This window comes from Aotus nancymaae, unplaced genomic scaffold (assembly GCF_030222135.1).
Source record: "Aotus nancymaae isolate 86718 unplaced genomic scaffold, 86718_ANA_hifiasm-v0.15.2.pri h1tg000067l, whole genome shotgun sequence".
Taxonomy (NCBI): Eukaryota; Metazoa; Chordata; class Mammalia; order Primates; family Aotidae; genus Aotus; species Aotus nancymaae.
Genome location: NW_026988482.1, coordinates 19,760,683 through 19,776,857, shown reverse-complemented (window position 1 = coordinate 19,776,857; position 16,175 = coordinate 19,760,683). Strand labels below are relative to the sequence as shown.

At 37.9% G+C, this 16,175-nt stretch overlaps 1 protein-coding gene across 1 annotated transcript in view; it reads right to left on the bottom strand.

Moving 5' to 3' along the window:
* The window catches only part of KIF15 (kinesin family member 15), a 78,759-nt gene that overhangs the window by 18,252 nt on the left and 44,332 nt on the right, over positions 1-16,175 (bottom strand). The window contains exons 15-26 of the mRNA XM_012470756.3: positions 15,598-15,739; positions 14,781-14,922; positions 11,074-11,271; positions 9,883-9,990; positions 8,998-9,103; positions 7,341-7,506; positions 4,394-4,544; positions 4,106-4,191; positions 3,018-3,087; positions 2,247-2,333; positions 1,512-1,616; positions 558-680 (exon numbers count right to left, since the gene is read on the bottom strand). Of these exons, the coding sequence (XP_012326179.2) occupies positions 558-680; positions 1,512-1,616; positions 2,247-2,333; positions 3,018-3,087; positions 4,106-4,191; positions 4,394-4,544; positions 7,341-7,506; positions 8,998-9,103; positions 9,883-9,990; positions 11,074-11,271; positions 14,781-14,922; positions 15,598-15,739 (1,484 nt within the window). The remainder of the gene's footprint in view (positions 1-557; positions 681-1,511; positions 1,617-2,246; positions 2,334-3,017; positions 3,088-4,105; positions 4,192-4,393; positions 4,545-7,340; positions 7,507-8,997; positions 9,104-9,882; positions 9,991-11,073; positions 11,272-14,780; positions 14,923-15,597; positions 15,740-16,175) is intronic.

Below are 16,175 nucleotides of genomic sequence, written 5' to 3'. Positions count from 1 at the left end.
TTTTAAAAAGATAGATTTACATCAACAAAAACAAAAATAAAACTTACCTTAGCTAAAATGCAAAAGACAACCCTGAAATCAGCCAGTTTAAACAGCCCTTTTCTGCTGTCTCCTACTACCACTGCATCCAATTAAATGCGGTTTCCACTCTGCTCCCCTTAAAGGGGTCAGTTACAGGAAGTTAACATGGTGTCAGCACAAACAATGGAAAACAGATCAACTAGATAAAATAAAATAATTTTGGTGAAATTATTATACATGACTACTTGTATTATTATACACTATACAATAAGACATTAGTTGTACAAGACTGCCAGAGCGGGAAGCTTGGCAGTGTGAATGTGTGTGGAGTGTCTCAGGCACAGCAAGCAGTCAAGGTGGCAGCATGAGGTGCAGGCAGACTGAGCCTGTGTAGTGAAGTGTCTTGAGAAACATCAGCTGTATAATAATTGTTCCTTTAAAAATCCTGTATTTATTCATTAATAACTTCCACACACAAATACACATATTGACAAGTAATAAGGCAAATAAAGAAGCTGTGATTCACAAACACCTACCTCTATGTCCTCAGAAAGTATTCTCAGCCTAAGGGTTTCTTTCAGATCCAGAATATCCACTTCCTGCCTCTTGATTAACGTTTTGCTCTCTTCTCTGTCAACCAAAGCAGAGTTGTATTTGCACTGGAGAAAACAAAGTCATAAGAGCTGTTTTATTACCTGTTTATTTCTAGATTAAAATAACAAGAGTGAGTCTGGGTTCGAAGGTGATGACAAGATTAACACAAGATAATTCAATAAATACTTGCTGACTGAAGGAATAGAAGAATAAGTGTACGAATGGTGAAGAGAAATGGAAAAGTCCTCTAAGTATCAGTGAAAAAAACATCAGGTTTTGTCATCTGTATCAGGAGACCGCTTTCAGAAATAAACATGGAGAGGGGCAAACTCCCTGTAGAGCAGAGGAGTGAGGAGGAGTGACAAAAGCCTTTGCCTTGACCCAGAGGAGAAAAGCATCAACATCGAACTCAGATATATGCTGACAAAATAAGTAGTTAACTTTAGGAAATGATATTAAGTCTTTTATTGGGGAAACAAACTCACTTTCTAAATAACTAATGTCTCTGAACTTAACTACAATGTGTTACTTTTTTATCAAAGCCACTAAAGAACACCACATTTGCCGTAACTATCACAGTCAACAACCAGTCTGTTTCTTATCCAGTTTATACCAGCAATTCCCAAATGGTACACAGAGGACATTCTCCCAGCTCAGTGGAACCTGAGAAACACTGCAGCCTACACAGTCTCCCGGAGATGCATACTGCATACTTTCTTAATAATGACTCTGCAAGGCCTGCAAATACACAGACCTGGAGAGCTTTATTTAACTAGAATTTCCAAACTTATTTGACCACAGAATCTTTTTTTCTGGTGGAGCATCTGTTAATCTCTTGAAAAGTCTATGAAGTGTCTCATGCTCAAATTTAACATCTTGTTGGTGACCGAACTTACATTTATGTCCTTCAGTTCTTGTTTCAAGGTGTCTATAGTTTCTGTTTTCTCACAGACGGATGTTCTTAGCTCCTGGATCTGGTTCATGAGGTCAGCTACAACTTCCTGACGAGGAGAGAAACAGTATCTTCATACCCAATGACATTAAGGAGAAGAACATTTTTAAATGGTAAATCACTTATCTTTCCTAATGGCAATATGAGAAGTCAATTTTAGTTTAGTAAAATATCATATGTTGCATTAGTATCAATTTATATTTTAATGGCTTTACAATATTTCATTTAACCAGTTGCTTTGGTTTTATGAATGTATATGAATGAGCTAGACATAGAAGGATTTTATGTCTAATTTTAAACTTGGACATATATACTATTTTTATTATTCTAGTTAAAGTCAACACTAGGGATTTGAAAATTTGTATCATGGGACTTAAAAGTCAAGAAGAAAGGATCACATTAATATCAGCATCCTAGTTAAAAGGGTAGGATGTGCTTTAGAAACATTGCCATTCAAAGTGACAGTAATTTGCACTTGAAGTTACATGGAAAATTAACTTAAGTGGAAGACCTCATTCTCTAGCAACCTTGGAAGATGAACAAGGCCTAACTGCATACAGAAATATTCATACTAGCTATTGGTCACCCTGGAGGTGCAATAAGAGGTAGGAGAACAAAATGTTGAACTAGCCATTTATAAGAAAATGTACAGAGGGACATAGCTTCAAACTCTACCAACCTTATCAGAATCTCTAGACTTTTCCAGGGAACTGATAACTTTTTCAGTAGCAAGCAAGCTCTCTTCTAGTTTCTGTACTTTTGCCATCTATGGTGAAAAAGAAATATTTTTAGAAGGATAATTAAATCACAAAGTTAACCACATACACAGATAAATAAGTTGAAAATAGCTTTTCATATTGTAGAGTCTACACTAGGAGTAATACCTGAAAATGATAAATCGGGTTGAAAGACAGTGATTTTGTGCTGTCTACCCGGAGACTACCAACAAATTATTATTGTAACCCTCTGGGAGTTAGAAAAACAAGAGTTGAAAAATAACAGGTTGGGCGCAGTGGCTCATGCCTATAATCCCAGCACTTTGGAAGGCCAAGGTAGGTGGATCACTGGAGTGCAGGAGTTTGATTCTGGGCAACATGGTGAAACCCCATCTCTACAAAAAATACAAAAATTTAGCCAGGCATAGTGGTGCAGCCCATAGTCCCAGCTACTCAAGAGGCTGAGGTGGGAAAATCACCTGAGCTTGGGAAGTTGAAGCTGCAATGAGCCATTGCTGTGCCACGGCACTGCGGTCTGGCTGACAGAGTGAGATGCTGTCTTAAAAAAAGAAGAAAAAATAATAAAAATAATAGAACCAACCCCATATTCCATCTCTTTCTTATTAATTTCCAACATCTGCAAGCTGAAGTCATTTTTATAATAAGCCTCTTTAGGTATCAAGAATAAAAGTTATAAACCTCAAATTGTAGAGTTAGGGTAATAGGAAATTTACCTGCTGCTCACACTTGGCCATCTCTTTCTGTTTCTCCTGATGTACAGCCTCAAGAACTTTTAAGATTTCTCTGGAAGAGAAGAATTATCTTTTACCCCTAACTTCATTCAATAAAAACAAGACCTGAATCTGTTAGTACAGAAGAGATTAAGTGCAATGCAAATGAACTTTGTTAGGCACACACTTGGTGTCAGGCATTACCTTCCAGTGGGCATCAGAAATTTGAACCCATTTCTTCAACAATTATTTAAGTAGAACCCATTTTTGTGCCATGACTGTTTTTCCCCAGAGTGTTTAGTCCTCCTTAATATAACATATCATATATCATACAGTGTTTATTACCTGTCTCCCTGTGCTAGAAGGTAAAATCCATGAGGACAGGGATGTTTTGTTCACTGTTTCACCTCTAAATGTTCTGGCATTCACCAGATCAGTGCCTGGTTTGTTGGATATCAGTAAATGTTTGAATGAATAAGTAAATATCAATTGTTTGTCTCTCAACTGGATGTATGCTCTAGGTTCACTACTGTATACCAGGGCCTAGAAGAAAATTGATCTCATAGGAAGAACTCCATAAGTACCTACTGAATAAACAAAATCTTCTCATTAGAGTGACTCTCAGCCTAGTGCCTAAGGTCTGAAGATTCACTGAGATTACCAAGGAGAGGAACTTGGAAAGAGGGAAGAAAAATGGCAGCATTCCTGTTAGGGGACCAGGAGGAACAAAGGGCGGCTAGAAAAAGCTTTGTAGACACAGAAATAAAAATCTGTCCCCTCCTTCCAATAATAAAAGGAATACTTAGAAGTCATCGTATACATTTGCTGTGATTTATTTACAGAAGGACTTGAGTTCTGATTACCATAATTGCTATTCATTTAAAAGTATTATAGCTAGTTGTTAAATGTTTTGAAAATTAAGTTTCTCCACATAGCCATTTATACAAAAGAACTTGCTGTTCCTTTTGGAATGCTTTTTTAAAAAAACTCTTTACAGGGTATTGGCAATTAAAAAACAACAACAACAAGATAAAGAATGCGGTAGTAAACAATATTCTAGTATACTAGCAGAAAAGATAAATAGCACTCACTTAGAACTGTTTTCTTTATCTTCTTCAAATTGTAATGATAATTTGTTATTACGTTCTTTTTCTGCCTCAAGAAGCTCCATCAAATTCTAAAAGACAGTATTACAGTAGATTTTAAGTAACTGTTATTAGCAATGTATAGTCAACAAACATGTCAAGTATCTTCTATGTGGCAGGCACTGTGGGCAAGTATAGCAAGGAAGAAGGTCAGGACGTCTTTGTCCTGCACTCAAGAGGACAGTCACAGATCCAGGACAAATCCACCAGCTATCAATTCCCTTCTTAACTTACATTCAGATCAGATTTCAGAGTTTCATTTTCTTTTTTGCAGTTTTGGAGGCTTTTTGAAAGTTGGTCAATTTCAAACTTCATTACTTCTTCTAAGTTGTCATAGGAATCCTGTAGGCAGGCTTTGCTCTCAAGCAGCTTTTCGTTTTCTAATCTTTATTAGGAAAACATTTAAAAAATGGTAAGTAAATGTTTAATGTATTTATATTAATCAGGTATCTGCAGTTTAATTTACCATATCTACAGACCATTCCCAACTCACATAAACCTCGAGTGATGTAGGGCTCCTTATGGACTTGGGTGAAATGTCCATGATTCACAAACATGTGACAGACACTGGACCACAGAGTCGTTTGGTAGGTATGGAAAAGACAAGTGGGAGCATTAGCCTGCAACCATCACTTCCTTATTCTCTCTTCTGTGGCTTCAACCAGACATGCTTAATTGATTAGCAATTTATAGTGATTAGACTCATTTAGGGGTTTCTAGACTTTACCCTCATGTAAGCGAGGCACTGGCCATTAATTTCCAAGTTTTATTGGTAGCTCAACTCCAACTATTCATACATCCTCTCAGCTCTAGGAAGGTTAAGACAGCAGTGTGACTTTAATCTGAGCAAGAGAGAAAATGTCTTTGCAGGTAACTATCTACTGCTTTTTTTGATTTTCATCCTCTTATTGCCCTCCTGCATAAGCTGTGGCACTTCCAGGAATCCAGAGCTCAGCCAAGAACCACTACACAATCAATCTGACCTCTGGATCATCCAAAACAGACGTCCTAGCTTATGCACACAAGGGTATTACACATGGAATATCTGCTGTACTAACTCAAAGCAGAGCAGAAGCAGCAAATCGTAAAGTGGTATAAATCAGTTGCTAAAGATAGATACATGGGCAATAGATGGTAGGGAAGGGGAACATATTTATGTATTTATAGCATAAACAATATATAGATATATAAAGTAGGCAAAATAATCCAAGAAACACATAGCAGTGTTGCACTGTTTCATTCAGAGGCCTTAACAACCTTAGAAGGCCACATGGAATACAAGCAGCCAAATAAGTGATGTACTTAAACTGGGGACACTGAGAAAGTTAAATTGTGTTCAGTGTATTTAAAAAGCTGGCAGAGGCTGGGCACAGTGGCTCATGCCTGTAATTCCAGCACTTTGGGAAACTGAGGTGGGTGAATCACTTGAGCTCAGGAATTTGAGAACAGCCTGGGCAACATGGCGAAACTCTGTCTCCAAAAAAAAAAAAATACAAAAATTAGCCAGGTGTCTGTGGCATGTGTCTGTAGTCCCAGGTATGTGGGGAGCTGAGGTGGGAGGATAGCTTAAGCCCAGGAAGTTGAGGGTGCAGTAAGCCATGTTTATGCCACTGTACTCTAGCCTGGGTGACAAAGTGAGACCCTGTCTCAAAAAACAAAAAAACTAGGAAGTATTTAACGATGAAAATAGAATTTAAATACATAGCAAAATATCGTGGATTCTTAACATTTTTTGATGTAGTTCAACTCTAACATACAAACACTAGGAAATTAAGATCCCATGAGATTAGTGATTCCCAAAAAAAAAATCACACAAAATTAGTTTGAGGTGGAGCCAAGATGATTAGTTCCAGTGATTCAGAAGTCAAAACAAATGCTAAGTGGAAGAGAAGACAACAGTGCACCTGTGATAAGTTATCAATAAATTACCTATTTTGTTTAACAAATTTGAGTTGGGTTATTCCACTTGCACTTCAAATAGTATTGGATTACAAGCCAATCAGACAGCTAGATAAGTGGCCTTTGTGTTGGGGAAATGGGACAGGGTGGTGGAGGCGGTGCTGATCCAGACAGCACATTCCCTCTCTAAAAGGAAAGGAGTGAGTTATGTCTTGACTGATAGCTGCCACGCAGGGATGTGGGCCTAGCGCTACCAAATTGTATGATTCCACTAGAGGATGCTGAAATACAGATTTTTATAGGAAAACACTCAATTTTTAAAATGCTGTGTTCATTTATCTTTCTTTAATGTATGTATAGGTAGATTTGGCCTGCAGATCTCAAGTTTTCTTCCTCTCTTTCAATTTCTGGTTGTATATCCTAAAAAACACTCAACAGCTACAGATTTTAATCTCTGTAACATCTACAAAAATTAAATTCAAGGCTGCCTATTAGCAGCTTTTCCACAGCGAACAATTACATTCATATCACATTCACAGTATAATATTCATGTCTATTATTAAATTATGGCCATAGACACTGGAGACATTATCAAAAAGTGTTAGGTTATACAAAAGGTTGAAATTAATAGGAAGAAAAAAGAAACAGCAAATAACAAACAATAAGCTATTTACATCTGAGATTACATTTGTTTCAAGATTACCAGCACTTGATTAACCAGCCAGCCTTTGTAGAGTAAGTGTGCACAGCAGTGACAACTATTGTTGTGGTCTACTAGTAACAGCATACCTTTCCCTCCAGAGCAGGCACATTACTCTATGTTGGGCCAGTGCCATCTCAAACCTGGGTAAGTGACTGGTCCAAAGGTGAGCAGATGACTCAAGAAAAACCAATTCAGATCTTCTGTGGGATTAATACATGGCTGTTGGGAGAGAGGATTTATTTACAGGGGTTTTTAGGCTGGGAGCCAAAATATGGAGTTGTCTGAGGCGATCTGTTCCTTGTTACATAGAAGAAGGACCTCAGTAATAGAAGGGAATAAGAGCAACACACAGAACAAAGCAGAGATGAGAGAGATAGAACGCTGACAATATTGTTTGAGACTCAGTCTAGTTTGTTCCTGAAACCAAAATCACCTCTGGGGCTTCCCAAGATTGGAGCCAGTGAATTATCATTTTTATTTGTTTAGCTGCTTTGAGTTGGGTTTATAAAACTTGTAACTTTAAACAGTCCTAGATTACAGTCAGTCAAGCAATTTGAAACCATAAGAGAACAACTCTACCTGGCATTATCCAATTGAAGCTGTACATGGATGTGTCTTTCAGAAAGTTCGTTGAGTTCTTTCTCCTGACTCTTTTTGAATGCACTATATTCCAATTTCACTGAAGAAAGCTCCTTGTCAGCAGAATGAAGGACTACTCGCAGGTCATGTACCTCACTTTTCAAAACTAAAAAACAGATAAAACACATCCTCAACAGGTTTCCTAAAGCAGGCAAATAAATGATAGATACTATTCCCACAATTAGTAAAAACAAGTCGAAGAAACTATTTTAAGGAAAAATGTTGAACAATTAAGTGGTGGGTTCCTAAGTGCACTGAGATTTCTGTTTTTTTTTCCTTCTCCCTTGCACATGGTTTTTGGTAAATTTCTACGGAAAAAGAGTTAACATCTGTCCCTGACTTGTAGGTTACTTGACTTTTCTACATTTCTCCTGTAAAATGTGCTTCAAAACTCTTATTATGAGGGTGGGTACAGTGGCTCATGCTTGTAATCCCAGGACTTTCGGAGGCTGATGCAGGCGGAATGCTTGAGGTCAGGACTTTGAGACCAGCCTGAGGCAACATGACAAAACCCTGTCTCTACCAAAAACACAAAAATTAGCTGCGTATGGTGGTGAGTGCCTGTGGTCCCAGCTACTCAGGGAGGCTAAGGTGGGAGAACTGCTTGAGCCTGGGAGGTAGAGGCTACAGTGAGCCGAGATCACGCCACTGCAGTCCAGTCTGGGTGAGACCCTGTCTCAAACAAACAAACAAAACTCTTAAGAAAAAAAAAAAAAAAAATCGAAAGCTTTAACATATTTCAGGTGATCTAATCTTAGTTATTGAAAATCCCTTGAAAATGTGCCTAAACTGCAACATGGGTTAAATACTTCAGGTCTTCTAAGACAACTACAACTGCAAATAGAATAAGTTAACTTTCAAGTTCAAGAAAATAGAATGGCTATCTCTTTTTGTTTTAGCTTTATTACCAACCACTGCAAATACTCTGATGAAGGGAAAAATAAAGTGAAAAAACTGGGACTCAAATGATATTCCCACATCTACAAATATATAACCTATGCTTTGTTAATATTAAAACATTCATGAATTCAAGACACTTCATTTTCAAAACAGCTTATTTAAAACGTTAAGCAGTCTGGGCACGGTGGCTCAAGCCTATAATCCCAGCACTTTGGGAGGCCAAGGCGGGAGGATCACCTGAGGTCAGGAGTTTGTGACCAGCCTAGCCAACATGGCAAAACCACATCTCTACTAAAATTACAAAAAAATTAGCTAGGCCCAGTGATGCAAGCCTGTAATTCCAGCTACCTGGGAGGCTGAGACAGGAGAATCGCTTGAACTGGGGGAGGCGGAGGTTGCAGTGAGCCGAGATCACGCCACTGCACACCAGCCTGGGTAACAAAATGAGACTGTCTCAAAAACAAACAAACAAACTTTGAGCAAACATTTGTATCATTTGTTTGTGGGCAATGATGGAGAAATTTACCTTTTATGATATATTACTATTATTTACCACTGCATGCAAACTCCAGTCTGGTTATCAAACAACAAACAAAGCAACCAACCAAAAACAGGAAGAGCATTTATTAATAAGAGTAAAAAGATACTGAGTTACAGTATTCCTTCAAGTCACAAAGCTCCTGACTGAATAACTTACAGTCATTTTTAGTTTGAGTATCTTGAAGCTGCTTTTCAAGGACATTCAACTGTGATAGAAGCTCTTGCTGCTGTCTGGTCCAATCAGTTCTTTCTGATGAGAAAAGCTATAGGGATAAAAAGATAAATTTACTGGAAAAGGAATATTAGCATGCTAAGATGCACTCCAAATCAATAACCTGTTTCTTTCTTTCTTTCTTTTTTTGAGACAGAGTCTTGCTCAAAAGAGCAAGTGCGTGCGATCTTGGCTCACTGCAACTTCCACCTCCTGGGTTCAAGCGATTCTCCCGTCTCAGCCTCCTGAATAGCTGAGATTACAGGCAGGTGCCACTATACCCACTTAATTTTTGTATTTTTAGTAGAGACAGGGTTCGCCATGTTGACCAGGCTGGTTTTGAACTCTTGACTTCAGATGGTCTACCCATTTAGCCTCCCAACGCACTGGGATTACAAGTGTGAGCCACCGTGCCCGGCATCATTAACCTGTTTCTGCTTTTACAAGTTTAGTTTTAAGGTCTCTGACCAGAAGAAAACTGGCTGTCCCCATGAACAACAGTAAAGATGATTAACAACTGCAAGGCCACAGACAGTCCATCTTGTTTTCTTCTAAACACACAGCAAGAGATCCATTTGCATTATTGACTAGGTCAGCCAGATGCAGACTATGCATGCCTGTCTCATTATCAGAGCAGCATGCTAAGTAACAAGGCAGAGAATACAACTCAAATAAGCCTTCACTAAGGCTGTGTGACATTTTCTTTCTGTGATACTCTCTGAGTATGTCTCATACATACTCAAGGATGTTTGAAGATTCTCAAGGATGTTTCCTCAAGGAAACATTTGAGGGTACTTCATACATTTTCAGAGGCTATGCTCTTGGTCTCACCTCCTGCATTTGGGTAGAATGATGTTCCAGTTTGTCAACATGCTGCTGAAGCTTTAGGTTTTTATGCTCTCCTTCATCCAATTTGGCTTGAAGAGCACTCATTTGTTCCTGCAACACACAAACTTCAGTCATCAAAATTTCTCTTAATGGAATTCTCAAATATTCCCCCATTTCTTCTGCATTAAAGAGACAAAAACAAAAAACAAACAAACAAAAAACAACGAATTCAAAACCTCCTATGAACAAACGTTTCAAAGGCCTGTTTGGAGCCAGAAAACAATATCAAAAGGTTATTATACGAAAAATGATTTCTAATGTTTCAGATTTACACCTGTGGTCCATTTAAGTAGATACTTCTTGAGACTTCTAAGAGGCTTCCTCAGGGCTTCATGGGGTTACCTCACCAGAAAGGCTCCTATGGCCTGGAAAGAACAAACTACTGGGATTTGGGGTGGTCTGGCTCACTCCAAGTGTTACTGCACAGTAGAAAACCTTTTTTAAAAAATTACCAAACCATAAAAATTCTGTAATAATCAAATTTCACATTATTTCAAATACACTAAAAGTTGCCTAAAATTTGATTTATAATAAGATTCTTTTAACTTTCTTTTTTTTTTTTTTGAGATGCAGCTTCATTCTTGTCACCCAGGCGGAGTGCAGTAGTGTGATCTCAGCTCATTGCAATCTCTGCCTCCTGGGTTCAAGGGATTCTCCTGCCTCAGCTTCCTAAGTAGCTAGGATTATAGGCATACGCCACCACACCCGGCTAATTTTTTTTTTTTTTAAGTAGAGACGGAGTTTGATGGTCAGGCTGGTCTCAGACTCCTGACCTCAAGTGATCCACCCACCTCGGCCTCCCAAAAGCTGGGACTACAGGCACGAACCACTGCGCCCGGCCTCTTTTAACTTTCTTTAGCAGATACAACACTGTGCTATATAAACCAGTTCTGGACCTAGGGAACCAAAGCCCATGGAGATTGAAGAATGGCTTGCTAAAGATTGCAAAGCAGAGACAAAAAGCAAGAGTAGGCTGATTTCTAAGCTAAGAATGTTTCTAAACCCACACTTAAAAAGATATGATTTTAATACTAAGCACTTTTGAACACTGCAAATTAAGAGTAATTAAAATAGCAAAGAAAATTTATTTAAATGGATGTCTAGTTATTAATTTTTTCTAGAACAAAACATTACCTGCATTGTTCTAAGCTCTTCAGAAATGGCCTCAAAAGCTTGTTCATTCATCTCAGGTGGAACTGGCTCATTTAATATATCATTATCTAATATGCTAGAATTCTGAGTGTATAGAGAGCCAAAGTTTCCTGTTTCAGGGCTTAATTTTGGTACTGGTCGGCAACGAAGCTGGTAGGCCTTGGTTGGTGTAGTTATAATCTGCAGCAAAAAAATGATTATGGAAAACATTAGCACATATTTTAAAAGGGCATATTTAATAATTTTGTGACTAGAGAGGATAAAATTGAAATACTATTCATGAAAAGAAAGGAAAAAGTATCCTTGAGACACAGCATAAAAATGCCCACGTGGAAATAAATGTATCAATTCATTGCAGTCCCAAGCAAAATTCTAATACGGTTTTTAAAAAGGAAACCTAATGAGCTGATATTTAATTTCATACGAAGAATAAATGTACAAGAAGAGACAAGACAAAAAGAACAAGCTAGGCATGGTGGTTCATGGCTATAATCCCAACACTCTGGGAGGCTGAGAAGAGGAGGCTCACTTGAGGCTGGAAGTCCAAGACCAGCCTGGGCAACATAGTGAGATCCTGTCTCTACCAAAAAAAAACTGTTTTAATTAGCTGGGCGTGGTGTCCCAGGTCTGTAGTCCCAGCTACTTGGGAAGCTGAGGCAGGAGGATCCCCTGAGCCCAGGTACTCTAGGTTGCAGTGAGCTATTATCACGCCATTGCACTCCAGCCTGGGTAATAGATTGAGACCCTGTCTCTCAAAAATAAAAAATAAAAGGACAAATTAGGGAGACTTCCCCATCTGATATAAAAATACATAAGGGTATGGGAGTATGGTCATTAAAATAGCACATTACATTACAGTAAATTATATTAAAATAGTACATTATTAGCTTATGTACATTCAAATAGAACACTGGGAAGAAATACAAAATCCAGAAATAAAATTATTATTATTTCTGAGACAGAATCTTGCTCTATCACCCAGGTTGGAGTGCAGTGTCATGATCTTGGCTCACTATAACCTCCATCTTCTGGGTTCAAGTGATTCTCATGTCTGAGCCTCCCAAATAGCTGGAACTACAGGCACACACCACCACGCCCAGATAATTTTTGTATTTTTAGTTGAGATAGGGTTTCACAATGTTGGCCAGGCTGGTCTCAAGCTCCTGGCCTCAAGTGATCTGCTCACTTTGGCCTCCCAAAGTGCTAGCTCACAGTCATGAGCTACCATGCCCAGCCCAGAAATACAACAATTTTTGTATGGAAATTTCAAGTATCAGGAATAGCTGAGACCAAAGGTGCATGCCACCAAACCTGGCTAATTAAAAAAAATTATTTTTTGGCATAGGTAGGGTCTTACTATGTTGCCCAGTCTGGTCTTGAACTCTTGGACTCAAGCAATCCTCCCCCTTCTGCTTCCCAAAGTGTTGAGATTACAGGTGTGAGCCACTGAGCCTAGCTGTATTTTTTTTAAATTAAATCCCTTTCTCATACCATTTGAAAGAAAAATAGCAGATACACAAACACCTCAATGTAAAAGCAAAATTAAACGCAAGAAACTCATAAAGATAAAAGGTCAATAAACCTGCCTACATCAAAAATATAAAACATTTTTTCTTTTCTTAACATTCTTGGAGCATAAAAAATAGAAAACTTCTATATAACAAAAGTATCACATGTAAAGATGAAAGACAAGCAACATGATGGAGGAATATATTGGCAGTATACCCAACAAACAAATGCTTATTACATAAAAACAAAATCTGAAGAAAAATATAAACAACCAATAGTAAAATGGGCTCTTTTTTTTTTTTTCAGGGAAAAGGATATACAAATGGACACGAACATATGAAAAGATATTTGAAATCAGAGAAATGAGAATTAAAACCTTAACAGCAAGACCCTATTTTTTTACCCATCAGATGGTCAAACATTAACAAGCCTGACAATGTCAGTTCCTGTGGACAGTGCTGGGAAAGGAGTGCGTCCATGCTGGGAAGGCACAGGGTATAGACACTGCGAGGGAGCTTCAGCTTGATTCACACCAACGCTAAGACATCCTAAAATGACCACTTCTCCTCTAATGGAATCCACCCCCAGAAAATGCTTGCACTGGAAACCGTCTACCAAAGCCATAGAAACCTAGGGTTAAAATGAGCACCATATCCCTCCCTCATGGTGCTTCAAGCTCTATAATTCTCCTATCCCTCAAGGGATATGCCTTGGATCTTTCCACATTAACTGGTATGAAGCTCATACTCCTTAAGCCTCATATCCAAATGAGGCCTGAGGTACCCGTTAATGTGGAAAGATCCAAGGCATATCCCTGAGTTAAGAAAAGCATATTGTGGAATAACATGTGAAGAATGACTTAAAAAAAAAAAAGGCAAAACAATAAACAATCTAGGAAACAATTTTATGTGGTTTCTCAGTCTCTATGTATTTACAGTATAAAAATGCTAAGAAAAAAGATTAAACTATCTCCAGGGATGGGGGAATAAAGGACTAGATTAGATCCAGATTGGCAGTAATGCTGAAAAGGAATTTTAACCATAACTTGAAATATGTATATTTCTTTTAAACAAAGAGAATGTATTCATATAGTACTTGTACAGCTAAAACAACAACAACAAAGGCTCTGAATTGCTACGCCACTCTTGGCAAACCTTCTAATCCTCTGAGTCCTGTTAGCTCAGTTATAAAAGAAAGACGTAGGAACTAGAAGGCCATGGTGTTAACAAGCTCCATAATTCTATTGTGCTAAGAGGCTACAGTATTATTTCAGTCACATAAATTACCTATTCAAATTAATACAATTACTTAGTTTTCCATTAAGTGATACAAAAAGCACCACTACTAAAAACAATCATTATAAATAAACATCTATTTATATTTTAAGACATATAAAGAAAGGTTTTCTGTCTTCTCTCTTTCTTTTATTGAAAAGAACTTGAATTCAAGCTGGACTTGAATTCCTGGGCTCAAGCAATCTTCTTGCCTCAGCCTCCCAAGTAGCTTGGACTACAGGCCTGTGCCGCTATATCCAGCTAAGGTAATTTTTTTTTAACCTTCAGAGAATTTGATACAAAAGCTGAAATCACCATCATCAGCATCACCTCCTCAACCTTTTGTTTTCCTTGCATATTTCCCTTCTCTCTCCTCATTCTCAGATGTTCACCCTTTTTTTTTCTTTTATGAGGGCTGTGGTTATTTAGGGCAAAAACCTCTCCTGTTATTTCCAGTGGCACCTGTGATCCCTTAGTGGCCTTTGCCTTTTAGAGTTTCTATTCTGCTGAAAGCTTTGAAGACGTGTTACACTGTAGCAACAGCTGCCATTGTATTGATATCTGCCAGGTACCAGGCAGCTTATTTATTTCATTTAGTGCTCTAAAACTCTGCAAGTAGATTACCTTTATCCCGAATTTAGAGAAAGGAAAGATAAGGCTCAGACGTTAGGAAACCCTGCCTAAAGTTAGCAGCACATTCGAATTTGATTCCAAATGCTGAATTCTTTCCTACCCCACCCTACCACTGGGGGAATACATCAGAACCCAAGGACCAGTGTGACACTGGTGTTAACTCCCTGCAAGGGATGTCATCTGTGTCTGGAGATAGACCATGCAGACTCTCTCCATTATTAATAAAATGACATAGCACTGATTTAAGGTGGAAGTATTGTTCATATGACCTACCTTAAGTGTTTCAGCATGAATTTTATTCAGCTGAGAAACTTCTTGCCGCTTGCAGGCTTTTGTTGCTTCCAAAAGGTTTTCAAGATTAAGGTTCGCTTTTTGCAAAGACTGAAGCTCTGATTCCAATTCTAGCTGCCTTTTCCTAAGAGATATTGTAAAACCAAGTATTTCATGTAATAAGTAATGTCAAACATTTATAGAGTACTTTACAGTTTATGCTCTCGCATAACTTTATAGTTATCTCTAAGTCAGAAATATTCTCTATTCTCTCAGATTAGTCCCTTCATTCTCCAGTTCGGTAAACTACAGCTCAGAGACTGATGACTGTTTAAGGGATTCAACTAGTAAATGGTAGAGCTCAAATTCAAAAGTCCAGATAGTCCATGATGATACCATAGGTGATATGTCATTTCTGAACCAAACATTTGTTTACATTTTAAGGTAAGATTTATCTTAGTTATAATATGAATGTGATTTATTTTTGCTTTTACATAATGAACATCAAGTAGGAATATTAACAAACCTAAACTTCTTAAAAATCTTACCAACTCTGATTAACAAATTTAAATTTAAATAATTTACTATGTAAGTTCAATAGACACTCATCTCAACAGGACAAATCTGCTTAAAACACCTAGTGCATTAAATATATTAGTAAAGAGCTAGAAGCATGCTCTTTTTCTTCATGTCCAAGTAGTTGCTACTATGAGACTTTAATATTTAAAGTAAAATGCCCAACTGAATGATCAATATTAACACTACAGCAAGTGAACACTAAAAGAAAATAAGTGTGCATGCATGTATATTTAGACTTTACCTAGTAAGTTCTTTGAATTCTTCATATTCTTGCTTTGAATTATTCAGCTCTGTCTGAATTTGCAGGAGTTGTGCTTTTAACTTCTCAGTGTTTGCAAATGAACATGGCTCTTTCTGAGCTTTAGGAGAAAATCCTTGCTGATCTGTTAATAAGAAAATAATCTAAGTCTTTTTTTTTTTTTTTTTTAAGACAGGGCCTCACTTTGTTGCCCAGGCTAGAGAGCAGTGGCTATTTACAAGCATGATCATAGTGTAGTAAAGCCCCAAATTCTGGTCTCAAGTGACCTTCCTGCTTTAACCTCCCAAGTAGTTGGGACTGCAGATGCATGCCACCATCCCTAGCTTTACAACTTCAGTGTTTGAAAAAGAAAAATAACAGGACACATTTTCTAAGTTCCCTGTCAGTTATCAAATTTGGGCCACAAGGAGGAAAAATTAGAAGTGGGTTGGAAGGTGAGCCCTAAAATACAAAAGCTTATAACTAAGCAGAAGGCATAGGATGTGATGCAGTGTGCCAAAGGGGATTAGAAGTCATGTTTAAGAAGCAGAAGCCACAGGATGGAGAAGCACAGTTAAGAC